The sequence below is a fragment of the Bombus vancouverensis genome, chromosome 10, assembly GCF_051014615.1.
Source record: "Bombus vancouverensis nearcticus chromosome 10, iyBomVanc1_principal, whole genome shotgun sequence".
Classification (NCBI taxonomy): Eukaryota; Metazoa; Arthropoda; class Insecta; order Hymenoptera; family Apidae; genus Bombus; species Bombus vancouverensis.
Genome location: NC_134920.1, coordinates 3,041,769 through 3,058,954, shown reverse-complemented (window position 1 = coordinate 3,058,954; position 17,186 = coordinate 3,041,769). Strand labels below are relative to the sequence as shown.

Below are 17,186 nucleotides of genomic sequence, written 5' to 3'. Positions count from 1 at the left end.
GGACAAACGTTATCGAAAGTGGGTGTGACTCGTCAAATAACCTTGGATGGATTATCACCGAAAATTTCGCAGCAGATATAAACGTTGGTTTCGCGGACGTGAACGGCGCATTATTTTTAGTGCGTTCAAGTACGACGAACAAAATCGAAGGCGACACCCCTGTGTATGTCTGCCCTCGGAGTCCTCGACAGTCCCCTCGAGCACGATAAATGATTTATCTCCGTGTCCCTCGCCGTTGATCCCCGTCGTTGGTGTTCGTGCCACGGGGGAACGGACACGCGTCCAGCGGTGCTCAGAAAGTCACTTTTGCGACACCCACGTGCCGACATAAACACGTGGATACGATACGATTTGAGCACTGTCCATCGGAGAATCAGCGCAGCCAGCCTGTGGTGGCCGGACGTACGCCCATGAGACGATTCGTTCAACAACCACTTCCTTTTTCCACGTCGCTTTTAAACAGCTCCGTCATTTAGTTTCCTGAATTGCCATGCGCTTTGTGACTATTAAATGTTTCACAAACTAATTTCATAGGGAATTAACGATCGATTAACATTTGTACCATTTATTTCCACAAATACCCTCATATGTCCACGAAACAGAAAGTAGAGAAAATTGATAAAATTATATAAGATAAGCATCGATCAAATGCTTTGGTATTATTTCAAAATTATTTCAAAAAAGTTGTAACGTCGAGTTATTTAACTTTGGCCTGAGAACAGCTCATTTCTTAATTTTATTCTACGTCGCGAGTAAAAGCAAAAGCTGAACAAGTTTTATATCGTGAAATTTGCAAGGAGGAATTCTGAGGAAGGTAGAAAATATTGAACGATCAACTGAAATTTTAAAGTCTGAAAGAGAGAACGCAGTAGATTTGAAAAGAAATAAACTTTGTGTCTATTAAACGTACGAAGAATTTCATGGGAAATGATATATATCGAAGAATCGATTGACATTCCTCATGTTGTCCCAAGTTCTGAGAAAAACTGGACGAAGGAGATTAAGGTTCAATTTAAGTGGAGTTATCCACTTAAGCTCGGCTGGCTTCGATTTGTTTCTTTTAACGAGGAATTCCTTGGTTATCTGCGCTAACGGGATAACCAGGAGAGGGACTTCACATTTTATATCGCCTTCACCCTTTTTTCCTAACTCGATTACCATGGAATCGGGTGAAATTTGTGGTTGAAGATCGTAAGCTTCGAGTGAATCTTAATTACTAGGAACGAAACCGGTACGTATGGTTTGCAAACTTCCGATGACCTTACGTTTCAAAGAAATTATTTCAACATCGAATGAAATACTCATCTCATATCACGCATATTTTTAGCATGCTCCGGTTCGCGTAAGAAAAATAAATCTCGAGAGGATATGTTTCACGATCCTGGAAGATCGTTCCAAACGAATCGACTGACGGATGCAACGAATACGCAGCATCATCGTTTAATAATCTCTTGCGACCCACGCGAATATTGTAGACTGTTTAATCAACCGCCTGTATATCGGCTGACTTTGATCTTCATCCATAGATGTCGGTTAATGTATTCGATTATTGAAGACTAGCCCGAGATATTGCTGTAGGCGTCCCTTCGGACTGGTTTCCGTCGATTAGAGCGGAATGCAGAATACGCGTGCATTGTTAATCGATTCTCCACGCAGAAGTCTCGATACCACGTTGAAAATGCATCCGAGAAGCATCGAATATATTCAGAATTACAGAACGTTTGCAGTTCAACGTTTGAAGAGTTGTAGTTATGCGACAAGTCGTTTGGTGACGCAGTCGAAGCCAATCGATTCGCGATCGAACACCATGTACCCATTAATTCTTTCTCTTTTTGAACGTTGATCGTCTTTGCAGGTGAGTGCATCTCGTTATCCGGTTGTGGTGAAACTCGGGCACGCCCACGGTGGAGTGGGAAAAGCCCGTGCCGAGACGAATCAAGAGTTTCTAGATCTCGCCTCTTTGGCTGCTTTGGCGAACACTTATTGCACGTCGGAACCGTACGTCGACACCAAATACGACGTTCACGTGCAGAAAATAGGCAATAACTACAAGGCGTTCATGTGAGTGCCGCGAAATGTCTGCCAGATCGATCCCGTGATCTGTCGTTGCAAATGTTACCGAGTAGCTTGTCAATGGGTACTACGGTTTCCCCGCTGTACAAAAATGGAAATTAGAACGCGTAGCTTAACTCTCGGCTGGTAAGGTGAAACGTAAGTTATGTAACGACCAGCGCCGGGATCGTTTCAAATCCATCTATTTTTTTCACATTTTACGTGACTGAATATGTAAGCATATTTATGGTAATACGCATTGTATGACTCACAGAACAATACAGGATCCTGCACATTGTCATTCGATTCTCGAAGCAGGATCAAGAAGTTGTCATGTTACACCTTTCTAAATATATCTTTTTGAACGATCGAAACTTTAATCCATCCGCCTTCTATCAGTCGAGGGTTAACCAACTAGACAATTGCGACAAGAATAGCAACGTATTTAATTAACAACCACAATCATCGACGTTCCTCTCAGGCGGAAGAGCATAAGCGGAAACTGGAAGTCTAACACCGGTTCGGCGATGTTGGAGCAATTAGCCGTGAGCGAAAGACATCGCACCTGGGTTGATCACGTGGCCCAATTATTCGGTGGATTGGATATCTGTGCGATCGAGCTGTTGGTCGGGAAGGATGGTCGAGAATACATAATCGAGGTGAATGATAGCGCGCTGTCGTTAATGGGAGATTCACAAGAGGAAGACCGTCGTCACATTGCAGACCTCGTCACCGCGAAAATGCAGGTAAAATGTGATACGAAATTTAATATACTTAGACTAAATTAATTAGTATGTAAATGTTATAATCAGACTGCGGGTTTGTATATATTTATAGAACATTTTAAAGTGAAAAATTGCACAAATGCACATAGTATGAAAAAAATATACAAAATATCTAAAATAGAGTACTTTCTGTAATAATTGGTAAAACAATTTTCTATAGAGATTCTATTTTCTTAATTGTATTTCCAAAAATATTAATTTACATAAAAATTCATGGTCTAATTATAATAAATACAATAATGTACCAATACCACTTTTAGTCACTATAAATTATAAAAATTAATAAGTCGACAAATTTTTATTACATGATGCATTACTTTCTCCAATATCTAGGCATGTTGTCGACCTCCAAGCGTGTTGACGAAAACGACATCCAGAGGATCGATGTCTGGCTCCAGTCAGGCAACGAGTCCTGTAGAAGATCGCACTGTGCCACCAACAGCTCCGCTAGGATCGCATGGAAGCATGGGGTCCATGGCTAGCATAGGAAGCTTAGGTTCCATGGGCTCCACGACAGCAATGGCGGGTGATGTAACTAGTTCTGACAGCCACCATCAATTGCAACGACGCGATTCTCAAGGTTCGTAAGAACTATGGATTCGGTTTACAATTATTGAAATATAATTAAATCAAGGATAACTAAAATATCGAAATATTTATTTATTTATCTGCAGCATCGCAATCGAGTACAGTGAGCAGCGCTCCGTCGGTTGGTCGACGCCAAGAAGATGTTCCAACATCGAGAGTACCTTTCCACAGACAAGGCAGCCAATCCCAGAGCGAAGACACCGAAGACACCATGAAGAACCTTCGGAAAACGTTTGCAGGAATCTTTGGAGACATGTAAATTTTTCGAACGAAAGTGTACTGGAGCAAAGGAGATCATTTTAGGATTATCATCAAATTTAAGTTAGTGAACAAAAAGTATTTAAAATGTAAATGAGTTAGTTAATATTTTTAACGAAAGATTTTTTTATATTTTTACGTTTTTTTTATATAAGTATTTTTTTATATAGCTTCTTCATTATCAGTGATGTATAGGAATAATTTTGCAATTATAGGATTTTTGTTAAACAGTTGGAAGATGTATTTAAATTAATTTGTCGAATATGAAAATGTACTGGAAAGGAATATATAATATAGTCGATATATTTGTAGATCATCAAGCTCATCTAAATGACGCTCGCGTCCCACACTGGACGCCATATAACAATGTAAATTTTGCTAACGGTCCACGGCGATGTGTATAAACATAAACATAACTTAACTTTTCGTTTTTTATCAGTTCAATAATTCATCCGTTTCTTGCCATTCGATTACGTTGAGCGAAAGAAAATATCGTTGGAAATTTATTCTTCTAGAATTCTTGCTAATCGCGTTGCTATTACTCTGTACTTGATTATTAATCGATATCGCGTATTCAACGCATCGGTTGCTATTCAAATATTAACTACGTATTTTCGATAAGGGGAGGGTAAGTAAAAATTAATGGGGGATTTAAAGAAAGAGTCGTGGTCGTTTATGTATATTAAAAAATAAAAAAATAAAAAAATCGTAATGTAGATTCTATGTATTCGATGTATTCAGCATTTACATAGTGGCTAGGGAAAATTCTCTCAGGTTAAAATAGTAAAAGAATGAATACTTTTCCAAGTGTCCAGTTATGTTTCGTTACCATCGACGTATCCGTTCTGCATACTCGTCTCGTTTACGGGGAACGCCGCCACTTGGTTTTTCGATTCCAACAGGCAACAGTACCATAGGCCCCTGTCATCTCCTCATCCGACTTTACTTCAGGCGTCCACTTTTTAGGCTTAACTTTCGATTATAGCATTGTCTAAAGGCGAGGGAACGGGAATGATGCGGAATGAAAAGAACGAGAAAGCTGGAGAGAGGAAAAAATGGAAGATGAGTTATAAATTTAAATGGCTGATGGAAGTCCTGCAGTAAAATACATATTTGTAAAATTATTAAAAAGTATTTGTAAGCCGACGTCATTCAAAATGATTGAGGAAAACAAAAAAAGAGGAGATTCGGGCATTATACTGAACATTTGGCTAGAGAAGACTTCGGATCGATCGCCCGGCACTCAATGCCGGGCCAATGGAAGAACAAGATCGACCAGTCTGTATCTTAAGCGCACAAATAGTCATTAGGATTTCGAGACACGGGCAGTACTTTGACATCGTGCATGTGAACAACGCAAACGTTTGGTCTAATAAACGGGACTTATGGTGAGGGAGAAATGAAAAAAATTCTTCTGCAGAGTCGCCGGTTCTTGAACAATGATATGTTTCGGCCTGCAAAAAGTGTAATTCCTCGGCCGGCGACCTTTCGATTTGGATTATTCAAAATTCATTGTCTCGAATAGTATTGAGCATCTCGATGTTGAAAACTGTCCTGCATTCCGATAACGAACTGTTTCTTTTTCCTAAATTTTCACGCATTTGTAGGTCATTTGTAAAGGAAAAAAGGAACTTGCGTAAGGCGACTTGGCACGCTTGCTGAAAATTCATGAAAAAAGAGATGTTCGTTGCTCCGTAGGCTTTAAGAACAATTACCGATGAAATCAAAATGTAATAAACGGGTTCGTGAACTAGGAACGGGAAGCGAAAGGGAAGCGGCCGCTAGTTGCCGCGAGAATGATTAAAAAAAAACATGGGCATTCAGTAAATCGCGATTCTTTGCGATCGTGCAAAAAATCCGAAGCACACCAAGCAACCTTTTGATGATCTGCAAATATAATCGTGTTTGCTTGCCTGAGTTAACTTGATTCTACTGAAGCTCCTTTGATTCAGTACCCGCTGGAGAAGGATCTGGATTTGCGAAGTAAAAACCAATCGACGAAAGCGAGAAGAGAGAACGAAATGTCTTTGTCCAAATTTTTCTTTTTTTATTATTTAATTTGTACTTTACAATTTGTCCAGCTGGACATACGGTAAATTTTTCTAGCTTTATTGCTAAATAACATGTGGATGGCTATCCCCAGAGGGATACCATCTTCGAGTTTGTCTATTTTATTCCTTTAGTGAGGTCAGTGGAGTGTTTTCTCTTTAGTCTTCTTTTTATGAAAGTTTTGCTCGCAGCTAGCTGGTTTGGATATGTTGCCGTTCTTTCCTTGTATTTTTTTGCGTACCTGCCGATTTCTTCTTTAACTGTTGGTATTTTTAAGTCTTTGCGTATATCCTCGTTTCTGACATACCATGGGGAGTTGACTATTGTTCTGAGTATCTTCGATTCTAGCGACTCTAGTTTATTTATGTGACTCATTGCTGCTGTTCCCCATAGTGGTATTCCGTACGACCAAATTGGTTTCATTATCGTTTTGTAAATTTTTAGTTTATTTTCCATGCTGAGTTTAGAGTTTCGACTAGTTAGGCAGTATGTTGCTTCCATGTAAGTTGTGTGTCTAAGTGGAGTCCTAGGTATTTGACTTGCCTTGTTCGTGTTATGTGCGTGCCATTCAATTGGATATTTGGTGGTTTCCGTTTTCCTAGTGTAAATGTAATATGGTTACCATTACTGGGGTTTGCTTTTATTTGTTTATCTTGTATCCATTTTTCTATTTTTGTGATATGCTCTTGTAGTAACGTGACTGCTGTTTCTGGATTAGTGTGCCTGACTAGTACAGCCGTGTCGTCTGCGAATATCAGTATTTTGCTGTTGATAGTTATTGGTACGTTGGCCGTGTATAGTGTGTATAATATTGGTTCTAAGACGCTTCCTTGCAGTACCCCTGCGTTGATGTCTTTAACTTCAGAATATGCGTCCTTTATTTTTACTACAATTGTCCAAATGATTTCAATTTACCTTAGCGTAAGAGCTAATAAAGGCATTACGACGAAAGATAGACCTCGTGGTGTCAGCTTTGAAAAGAACTATAATAAGTTCGTCCGTTTAATATTCTGTTCTAATTTAATTTCACATTTCGATTATGTGACTTTTGTCAAAGAGGCACTTAGGAAAATTAATTTTACTTAAACCTACGTTAGTTGCAAGAATATCAGGAGATCCCGGGGCACCCCTGTTGAGCGTCAGGCTAGCCATCGTGGAGTTTTAGTCGGTAAGTCCGACACTGCCCCGCCGCTTCCCAGAAGAGGCGAGGTGTCCATGACGATTTCCTCACGTATAAGAAAGAAAAGTGTAGTTTGTTCCGTTTCATAGCGTTTCAAATATAGTCCCAGGACATCCCTGACGTTTTTGTCGATAAATCTGACACTGCCCCACCGTTCCACGGAAGAGCGGCGGGGTATCTATGACTATTTCCTCGCGTATAAAAAAGAAAATGCTGCAAGAATATAAGGAGGTCCCAGTGCACCGCTGGTCAGCGTCAGGCAGGCCACCGTGAAGCTTTAGTCGGTAAGTCCGACACTACCCTGCCGCTTCCCAGAAGAGCGGTGAGGTGTCCATGACGATTTCCTCACATATAAAGAAAAAAGTGTAGTTTGTTCCGTTACATAACGTTTCGAATATAGCCCCGGGGCACCCTTAGCGTTTTTGTCGATAAATCTGACACTGCCCCAACGCTGCACGGAAGAGTGGCGGGGTGTCTATGACTATTCCCTCACGTATAAAAAAAGAAGTTGCAAGAATATAGTAGAGGAACGCATAGGATCGTAAAAGGAATGTATTGCCTCTTCTCGTTCTGATTTATTGTCTCCTATTATCAACACATTGCTTTATCGAATTTAGGAATATCAAGTAAATGAACGCAAAGACGTGAACTTGATCAATTCTCTATTGCACGACTAATTGATCGATATTCCTGTGTGTGTATATAGATGTAAATTAATGCATTAGTCATTTGTTAGAAGATACATGGTACACGAATTTAAACGATTACAAACGGTTACATAGTGTTACAAACGGTTACATAGCGTCACAAACGGTTACGTAGTATTACAAACGGTTACATAGTGTCACAAACGGTTACGAATTATTCCAGGTAATAGACGTCCAATGGTTTGGTTTTTGAAGTGCCTTGAATACTTAAGTGCCCTTCTTGTCACGTTTCTTGCCCATTCGAAGTAGTCGAAGCGCGTGTCAACGTGCACTTTTTACTATGCACTTAACCATGAGAATCTCTCTGTTGTTTGTACTTTTTATACACTAAACGCGTGCATCGTTTTACCTTTTCGCATGATCATCTCTAACGAGCTGCTTATTGATTCATCAGGCACCTCGATACCGTGGATAAGTGCAGGTACACCGTCCAAAGTATGATCAACAGCGAACGAAGACGTTGGTATCACTCGAAACGTCAATCGATCGAACAAGCGAACCTATTATCGTTCGTCGATATTCGCGGTAGCTCGATACTACGACTTTATTCTTTTTCGTTCCTCAGCGTTCGCGATTTAGTGCATTTAGATTTACGTTCTTTCACGCTTAATTTTTATTTAAAAATTATTCATCATTACGATAGGCAATGACACGTAGAGAAAGAAAATAGTCTTAAAGAGTGTTTAGAGTGAAAGAACAGTGAGAGAATAGAGCAGAAGCTTCTGGAATTAATGTTATAAAAGGCTGTCTAATTTCGCGACTTAATTCAAAAGCTCGCTCGTACGTACGATCTAAGTAAAATCAGACTTGCAATAGATATCGCGAAAAATAGATTATCGGACCTACCAACATTGGAAAAAATAGTACTTTAAGGGATAACTAAATAAGAACATGTAACAAACAAAAAATCCTGGACAATCTTCGCTGCTGAAAAAGTTGTAGTTGCCCGATAAAGTACAAAAATTATTCTCGAAGAACGAAAGCTGCTGCTGAGACTGGCTTTCAGAGCTGACGCCACGACGCATGAGGAGAAGCGAAACGCGAAAGCTTGATAGATTCGTTAAGATGGATGCATTCGATCCGATACGGAATCTGTACTGATACGTAGACGCGGTTAAAGATAACGAATATCTCAGGGGTGCAAGTCTAAGCACAAGGTAGGATAGAAAAAGATGAGATAGAAGAGACAGTTGGGTTCAAGTGTTGTTGCTGCCTAGACGAATTAACGGCATTGACTTTGATACCTACGACGACTAGTCACTTAGCAAGCACGCTTCTTCGGAAAAATCACAGCGATTATCCATTTAAGGATAGAACTTGTGGAATCGGATCAGCAAAACGATCATCTACATTTGTAACTATTTGAAAGAACTTCTTTATGCAACGTTACAGTATTTTGTACAGATGTGTTAATCGCATATTTGTCGATTTAACGTCAATTCTTACAAGCATATCAATCATTTCGTTGACATTGACAATATTTGCTTGAAACGAGTTAATGTTTAATTTAGTTTTAATCGTTTAGACTTTTAAATTTACAGATATAATTTGAAAATAATTAATTATTCGTTAAAATCGAATAGATGATCAAATCAAACAGAACACCAAACAGAACACAGAAATCACATTGTTAGGCATTTCACGCTGCTTGATCTTATAAGAATCTTCGATCGACGACATTGTGATTTGTTCTAGTGCCCGTGTGATGTAGTGAGCAGCACTGTTACAATATCTTCCCATTAGTTTTAAACGTGTTGATGTGTCCATACTGCGTTTGATTTCGTCGCAGCCACATGTCAGCGTAATTTGGCAGGCTAATAGATTCTTTATTCCATACGAAGACTCGCATCGCTTCGTAAATTCGAGTCTAGTTTAAAAAAAAAGCACAGTGCTTTTTCGCGCCGAATTTTCGTCATTCAATCTCTGTTTCCTTTTTGGCGGAAGTAATAATATTACTGCTAGGCTAATCTTACTTAGGATCCTTGCATCGCTGTAATACCGTTGTTGGTTAAGATTTACCATTCTTAGAAATACTTTCAAGGTCGTGGAACTAATTTAGATGTCTTGGATAACGACATCGTATAAGGTAGGCTCCAACAGAAAAATAATTAAAAATGAAAAAAAAAACGGAAAAAAAGAAAACGAGAAGACAGGCCAGGCTCGATGATAACGCAGCAGTAGTGTAATTTTGTGTTACTATCGTTGTTTCGTAGCTTTTTTCATGGTGCTTGAATCACCGTAAGATCATGTGGCGAAGCTTCCAAATGCATTCGATCGAATAGCCTAGAGTTACACTATAGAATATGGCAAGTGACAATTCTAATCATCTCGCCGAGTATCGAAAAATATCGAGCATTCGACGCAAAAAATCGGGGCCAAATCCTGTCGTGCGCCAGTCGAATTAGCGATCTTAGCTCATGGCATTCGCTGTCAATTTAGTGCCTCGTTACTTTCCCTTCTTTTAGCAATTTTCTTTCTAGTAACTTCGAGTTCAAATCATGTCGCAATATTCGTGTCTATATAAGTTCACTTATGCCTATATTAATAAATTCCTTCGGTCGCGAATCGAACAGAAAGTTACGCCACGATCGAATCGTTCCTTTTCCTTACTCGACTTGAATGATGCGTTCGCGAACACCAATAATTTTCTTCCACTTTCTTTGTTCCTTATCGATACTTCTCGGCTCGTGAAACGAAACACCAAAACACTATACGAGACTAATTACAACGAATATATGGAAGGGGTGAATATTATCAAGCAACTTTCTCATAGGAGTAGAATCTGGCTGGCTAGACGATATTTCCGGATTTCGCCTCGATCAACGCGAACGCTCGTCCTTCTAATTATGATTAATCAATGTCTATGTGTAACGAAACTTAAGGTAATAATAATAGTGTTAACAATAACAATCGTTAAGGTGAGATTATCATAGTAGGCTAGTTAAGAATACGGTAGACTCTATATGTAACCGTATGTTACCTCCTTGATTTCAATGAGTGCTAGTCACATGTATTATTCCCGGGGCACTCCTATTAAGCATTAGGTAGGTCACGGTGTGGTTTTAGTCGGTAAGTCCGACACTACCCTGCTGCTTTCCAAAAGAGCGGCAAGGTGTCCATGACTATTTCCTCACGTATAAAAAAAAGAAAAAAACGTTGCAAGAATATAAGGAGATCCCAGGGCACCCCTGTTGAGCGCCAGGTGAGCCACCGTGGAGTTTTAATCGGTAAGTTCGACACTACTCCGCCGCTTCCCAGAAGAGCGGCGAGGTGTCCATGACTATTTCCTCACGTATAAAAAAAATGTCACATGTATTATAATTACTTAACACTCGTATTCTCAACACATGAATATATAAACACGACATATTATATATACACATAACATTATAACATAAACAACATAACATTCTATGTCTATTATTCTAGGAATGTATTAAACGACGTTGTAAAGTGTAAGGGTGCTTCAGGTCTAATTAATTGTAAATCGATCGGAATGCTATTGTAACCCGAAAAGAAAAGCGAATACAGTTACGGAAGAAAAAAAGAAGAAAAAGAATAAAAATGGAACGTTCTCGTGCGACTAGCGCTACATTTCGTTCGGGAAATGGACCGGTGTCTCTTATCGTCGATTAATTTATACCGAATCTTCGACTAGAGTCACCGTAGCACAGGACGTACCTTTGTTATGCCGATATTCGATATCAATTGTATGACAATATAAGGTATCACGAGTAGAGTAACGCGCTACGAGCGTTCACCCTTCTCGAACGAGACAAATGTGAGAGAGTAGCAAGTTAGTACCTATTAATCTCGATGTTCCCTTTCGTGGCGCGCGTATCCTAGATGCGTCGCGAAATCATTTGGAACATTCCTCTGAAACAGCGCGCGATCCAACTATCGAGATCTTTGCAATTCATTCGTTGATTATTTCATTAAAGAATCATCGCTTTACTGAACGATCGATCTCGATCGTTGGATCGCGCGTACTGTTCGCGGTCGCCCCGTCGTCGATCGCATTTGCTCGCTTATTTTTCTCCCGTGCTCATAGTCAAGGCCGCTTAATATTGATGACGGGTGTTTTAAGCGTGTGATTATAAGATATCAAGTGGACAACGAATCATCGCGGTCGAGTGGGCAGCGATCACGACGCGGCGTCTCGCCGAAATGATCGCTCGAATTGAACACGATTATTACGAGTTCTCCGATCGTACGACCATTTATTACCTTTATCTAACCGCCAAGTATAAGAGAAGAAGGAAAGAAGGAATGTTCAAAGATTAAAAATGCGAGTAAAATGCGAGTTCTATCTGTCATCGTTTTAGCTGTTAAGGATTCATCATCAAAGTAAATGGGGGTAGTTCTAATCCAGGTATGCGAACCACGTAAGCGCAGCACATTGAAAAAATACGGGAAAAAATAACAAGTAGTACAATGTATAGGTTTGTGTATAGATACTCGAGGACATATGTAAAGAGGTATCGGTCTTGGGGCACACGTCGAGCGCTCGTTACCGATCCCTTCCCATTGGTTCAACGTTGAAAGGTATTTACGGACGAAAGCCTAACAAGATCGTTCCTCTAAGCTTCTTGAGATACCACGGAAACGTTTTCGACCGCTTTCTATTCACTATCCGCGAGTAATCGAAGTGCAACGGCCCTTTTCACCGAGGGATCTCATGATAACCTGGGGTGGTCGATAGGTAACGAGCACGCCGTTTCATGGAACATCAAGAGAGTCTTCCTCGCGATGGCAAACGACACTCGACGCTCGGTGATCATTTTATGGCCTTAATCAAATTTTCATTAGGGGTCAAGTGTCTTCGTAATCGCGACATCGCGTTTGTCGCGATAAAACGAAAAAAATGTCTATGACGACGACACGAATGGCCAACGCATACCAAACGGAGTACGAAAAGTACTGGTGAATATTGTATTAAATTCAGTGTATTTTGCGAACTTCGTTTGCGATACCGATGGGCCGATGTTTTGTGCTAACTTCGTGTAAAATTTCGATCGACGCTTTAACGTGCCCCACGACTCTTATCGACGACTGATTCGATTGATCTGGAAAGATTTTATACCGATTCTGCGTCGTTCTTTTTTGCGCGTTTCTTCACACGAAACCGCTGAAAGAGTTTTGATACATGACGCAATTGTGGAAAATTTTTCAACGAATGAAGCACCGAATAGAGGAATTTTTCAAGAAGCAAAGTTACATATGACTGAATAAGAATGAATTAAAGGGGCCACGTGAGGAAGAATAAACTGTCGCGTGTTTCTGATTATTGTGATCATTTCTGACTATACTGGTCTCATGTCATACTATCAAACATGAAATATCTTTATGGTGTCTCCGTAAGGCGATCGACGTGGCCTGTTAACAAACGAATATGGACATACGTTACAGAGTTTCTTCAACTAAAATCGTGTATTCATCCATTGCATACCAACAGAAAATGAAAAATATTGCCATATTGGACTGTGAAACGTTGTCAAAAACATTTTCGAAGTCGTCATATGGTTGTTAAGACATTGTATTAAAAGTATTAAAAACTCTTATATATATGTTGAAGTTATAATTACTTCTATGATGGTCATACCAAGCAGCGTAATGGATGAATGACATGCGCTTAAAAATTATAAAATGTCGTAATTACTTCCGAGGTCGAGTAACACAGAGTAACTTTCAGGCCCTGATTATTAAATCCTAAATGAAGCTGTAACGAAAACAAACGTTAGTGAAAACAAGTACGTGAATGATAAAACCCAGTTGTCGCGATCGTATGAGAAGAAGAACGACTTTCGATTCTGTGCTAGATTTCGGGACACCGTGTAATTCTGCGTAGCTCGACTAGGTTCTCGTTGAAATACGATTACTGCGATACGTCAAGCTAAACTGTAACAATAAAAACAAAATAAAATATTATACTTCTGACTGCCGTCAATCTCACAACCTCATCACCAACTAATTTTGAAATATTTTTTAAATATAAAAATTATCAAAATAATTTCTAGATATAAAGACTTGAAATATCAAATTATACTTTCTTAAATATCAAATACGATTTAATTTTTAGCGCCTTTCAATGCACAAGCTTCACATTTTTTAAATTTATTGGATACATTATATAGTACACCATTGATATGAAACTACGATTTACTTTACAAAAGATACTGTGATTTAATAAAATTGAAAAAAATTATCGTTAAAGAATTAAAGAATCGTGCAAAAAAATTAAACTATGCTTTTATCCAGTTCCGTATTGAGTGAGCAATTACGGTACATGCCACCACGGGCCTGGTTGTCGCTGAAACAAGTATTTCGTGGATAATAAGAGGTGGGCACGGTGTGAATCGTCGGTGCGTACCATCCGTAATCCATCGACGTGCTCCTGTAACAAGGATGCGGAGGCGGACTCTCGTCCTGTCGGTATCCTTTGAACACTCCTGGAAAAACGACTTCTATCGGATAAACTTGTACTTTACCCCTAAATAGATGAATGCAGTGTAACGTCTCTGTTTCGTTGTATTAGTATATTTTCCAATACTTTACATAAATCATCGTTAACAAGCATATCCTATATAACTAAAAATTTGTCAAACGACGTTTCGGATACAGAATCGCGTTTCCATATCGAAGCAACACTGTTCACTCTGTAAACCGTATTTTAATGAACTTGAGACTCGATCTCTGTGCACTCGTAGGGCAGCTGATACTCGACGTTGCTGCATTGAAATCGTCCTTGCACTTTGGAAACATTATCAATAGTCGTCCCGGCTATCTTGAAACCTGGATCGGTGGTAACATTCTTCATCTTGACGAAAGCGGACATGTCCACAAAACGCAGTTCGTTGCTGTTCAAGAACAGAAGCAACAAATTATCCAATCCATCGAAAGCGTCCCCCTTCAGCATGATAATTTGATTCCCGTTGAGCCAAAGAGAATTTAAGTTTTTCAGATGTCGGAAAATTCCTCCAGACACGTTTTTCAATCGATTCCGTCCCAAATCTAGTTCGTTGATTTCACCAAGACCACGAAAAACCTCGGGTTGCAGGGACGAAATTTTGTTTCTCGACAGATAGAGGAGATCGATGTGAGGCAGTCCATTAAACGCTCCAATAGGTACCTCCGTGATACCGTTACAATCCAACGCCAAGGTTTCCAGGTGTCGCAGTCCTCTGAATATGTTTCTCTTCAAGGCAATATTGTTATTTGTGGCGTACAATTCACGAAGATCGGTGAGACCCTTCCACATTCCAGGTCGAAACGCAGTAATATTATTGTTATCCAGCAGCAACGTTTCTAGACTGTGCAATTTGGCAAAGGCACCGTCTTCTATCTCGGTTATACTGTTATTCTTCAGATCCAAATACGTCAGTTGGTCCAAACCAGCGAAATAGTGTCTAAAAATTGTAGACAAGTGGTTGTCACGAATGTACAAGGCGGACGAGTTGCTGACTTCGAGAAAAGCGTCCTTGGCTATGTCGATGATCCCAAGACCCTCCAGGTGTAATTCTATGTCCTCGATCGTCTGCACCGCGTTGACATCCTCGAACGCGACACTGTATAACACGCTGTTGGCCAGACAAACGTAAAGATGGTTATAAACTTGGCAGTCGATTTCCTCCGCGCGAACGTCTTGAGTGGTGACCGATAAGAGAAGATAAACGAGCAAGAGGAAGCACATGGTGTGCTCAGATGCTGGATACGCACTGAACGCGTGGAAGAGCAGAGTTTCGATGTGCAGCCAAGGGAACAAACCGACGGTTACCGTTCGACAGATACGATTGGACAAATATATCAGCCATACCGTGTACAGTATAACTCGACGATGAAGTTCAGTTCCGCAGAAATTGGATGTTTTATTCATTTTAAACACACGCCCCGCGGTTGCCCACTTTAACAGTGGCTCTGTGTCCGCGGATGATACGGTTACATAGCAACGTTTCATCTTGAAATTCAATTTTATTGAAATCAACGTTTGCACATCGATCCAAAGTAGCTGTTTCTTCGTAGCTGATATTCAAATTCATAATTTCCACGAAGTTAGAGAGATAAGGACCCTTCGCGGGAACCCTGCCTGCATTTTTATCGATGCAACGTTATGTGTTCGGTTTGCGTATATGAAAACTGTTCTTTGTCGATGTTCTGGAAACATGGCTGGGATTTCAAAGGACACATTTATTCACCGTCTCCCGCAATCTCGTGATCCGAGGTTTCGCGTCGGACAAGTTATTTTCCTGTAGGATCGTTTCGCATTGTTCGAGACACCGAGAAAGACGACGCTATAGAATTTTGAATCTAGCGTTCACAGTGTTACGCCGATGTTTCACGAAATGAATATTCGAACCAGAGACGAACGTGTTCTTATTTTAAACAGATGATTTACAAATGAAAATGTTAAAGCGATGTTTTTAATATCCGAGAGCGTCAGATACACGCTTCACTCTTATGGCAAAAGAAACGTATCTGAGAAACATGGACGTTCACAAGTGAACTTGAGCGTAGATATATGTATTTCGACACGCTTCAAATCATCTTTTTTCTTTTATCGCGAAACGAAGTTAATCTCTTAAACGGAAAATACATGAAGTGACGGAATCGCGTATATTTTAAGCAAGACGTATCTTGTGAAAGGTTCCTGTGACATGTGCAAAAATGTCTGTATTACCGATAAGCTTCGACGAACGTACCGATCGTCAACACTGACTTATTAATAGCAGAATGTTATCGTTTTAGTACGAAGAACTTCTTGTCGTGTAGTCTACCGCGAAATGAGATGTTTTCACGACACGCGAAATCAATCTCCAAACCAATTCAACGAACTTCATAAAACGTTTGAAACATTTTCGTTCAAAAGAATAAAATAAGATTAAAAATATCGATTGATGTGTGGAGAACCGATCTGGCCGTACAATTAAGACTATGTCACTTGTTAAATATGAAAAACGTCACGTTAATAAATTATACAGACTTACGTGGGTACATAAATCGTGTTGGAAGATTACAGGTTCGATAAATGTCATCGGTGCGTGGACCGAAAGAAATTTCCTCTCCCTCCGCATCCTTCTTTTTTTCTTTGCATATGCACGGCGTTTTGATCATTTTCGGATTACGAGCTGCTCAATCGATTCGTAAACGTATCATAATGCTCCCGAACAGCAAAACATAATCTTCACAGAACACAGTGAAAATACGCTGCAATTTCTGCTGCGACATTGACCATAAATGTTTCGTTTCTATGGTGACTGTATCTTGTACGCGACATTGGTATCGATCAAACGGGCATCGATTTACGTTGCTCGGTCAACTTCTCGGTCATATTCGTTTCAAAATAAAAATTAAAAACCTTAGAATATAAGTGACAAATTCTGACAGTTCGAAATTAAAAGATTTAGATTTAGAAATTTAAATTTAAAATTTCGAAATAAAGAACAAGAATTCACAAAAGTTAGATTTAATGTTAAAAAGTTCAATCTTCATTTAAATTCAAATAAAAATTCAATATTGAAATTCAGAATCAAAAAATTTGAATGTGAAATTAAATTATTCGTCCGTCGCTGA

General features: G+C 39.6%; 3 protein-coding genes across 4 annotated transcripts in view; 1 reads left to right on the top strand and 2 right to left on the bottom strand.

The window, feature by feature from the left end:
- Syn (synapsin) overlaps positions 1–13,556 on the top strand; it is a 48,841-nt gene extending 35,285 nt beyond the window's left edge. For both annotated transcript variants that reach the window (XM_076622466.1, XM_076622465.1), the window contains exons 7-10: positions 1,856–2,061; positions 2,534–2,798; positions 3,171–3,417; positions 3,512–13,556. In XM_076622466.1, coding sequence (XP_076478581.1) covers positions 1,856–2,061; positions 2,534–2,798; positions 3,171–3,417; positions 3,512–3,684 — 891 coding nt within the window. In that variant the 3' untranslated portion in view covers positions 3,685–13,556. The remainder of the gene's footprint in view (positions 1–1,855; positions 2,062–2,533; positions 2,799–3,170; positions 3,418–3,511) is intronic.
- Positions 13,557–13,689: 133 nt separating this feature from the next.
- On the bottom strand, positions 13,690–16,761 carry LOC117159211 (piercer of microtubule wall 1 protein). Its single transcript, XM_033338833.2, has 2 exons — positions 16,601–16,761; positions 13,690–14,068 (listed from the first exon to the last, which is right to left on the bottom strand). Exons 1-2 carry the CDS (start codon positions 16,725–16,727, stop codon positions 13,857–13,859), a joined length of 339 nt encoding a protein of 112 aa, XP_033194724.1. The 5' UTR covers positions 16,728–16,761; the 3' UTR covers positions 13,690–13,856.
- LOC117159210 (uncharacterized) lies at positions 14,203–15,334 on the bottom strand. Its single transcript, XM_033338832.2, has one exon. The coding sequence runs from the start codon at positions 15,307–15,309 to the stop codon at positions 14,290–14,292; it is 1,020 nt and encodes a 339-aa protein (XP_033194723.2). The 5' UTR covers positions 15,310–15,334; the 3' UTR covers positions 14,203–14,289.
- Positions 16,762–17,186: the final 425 nt, after the last annotated feature.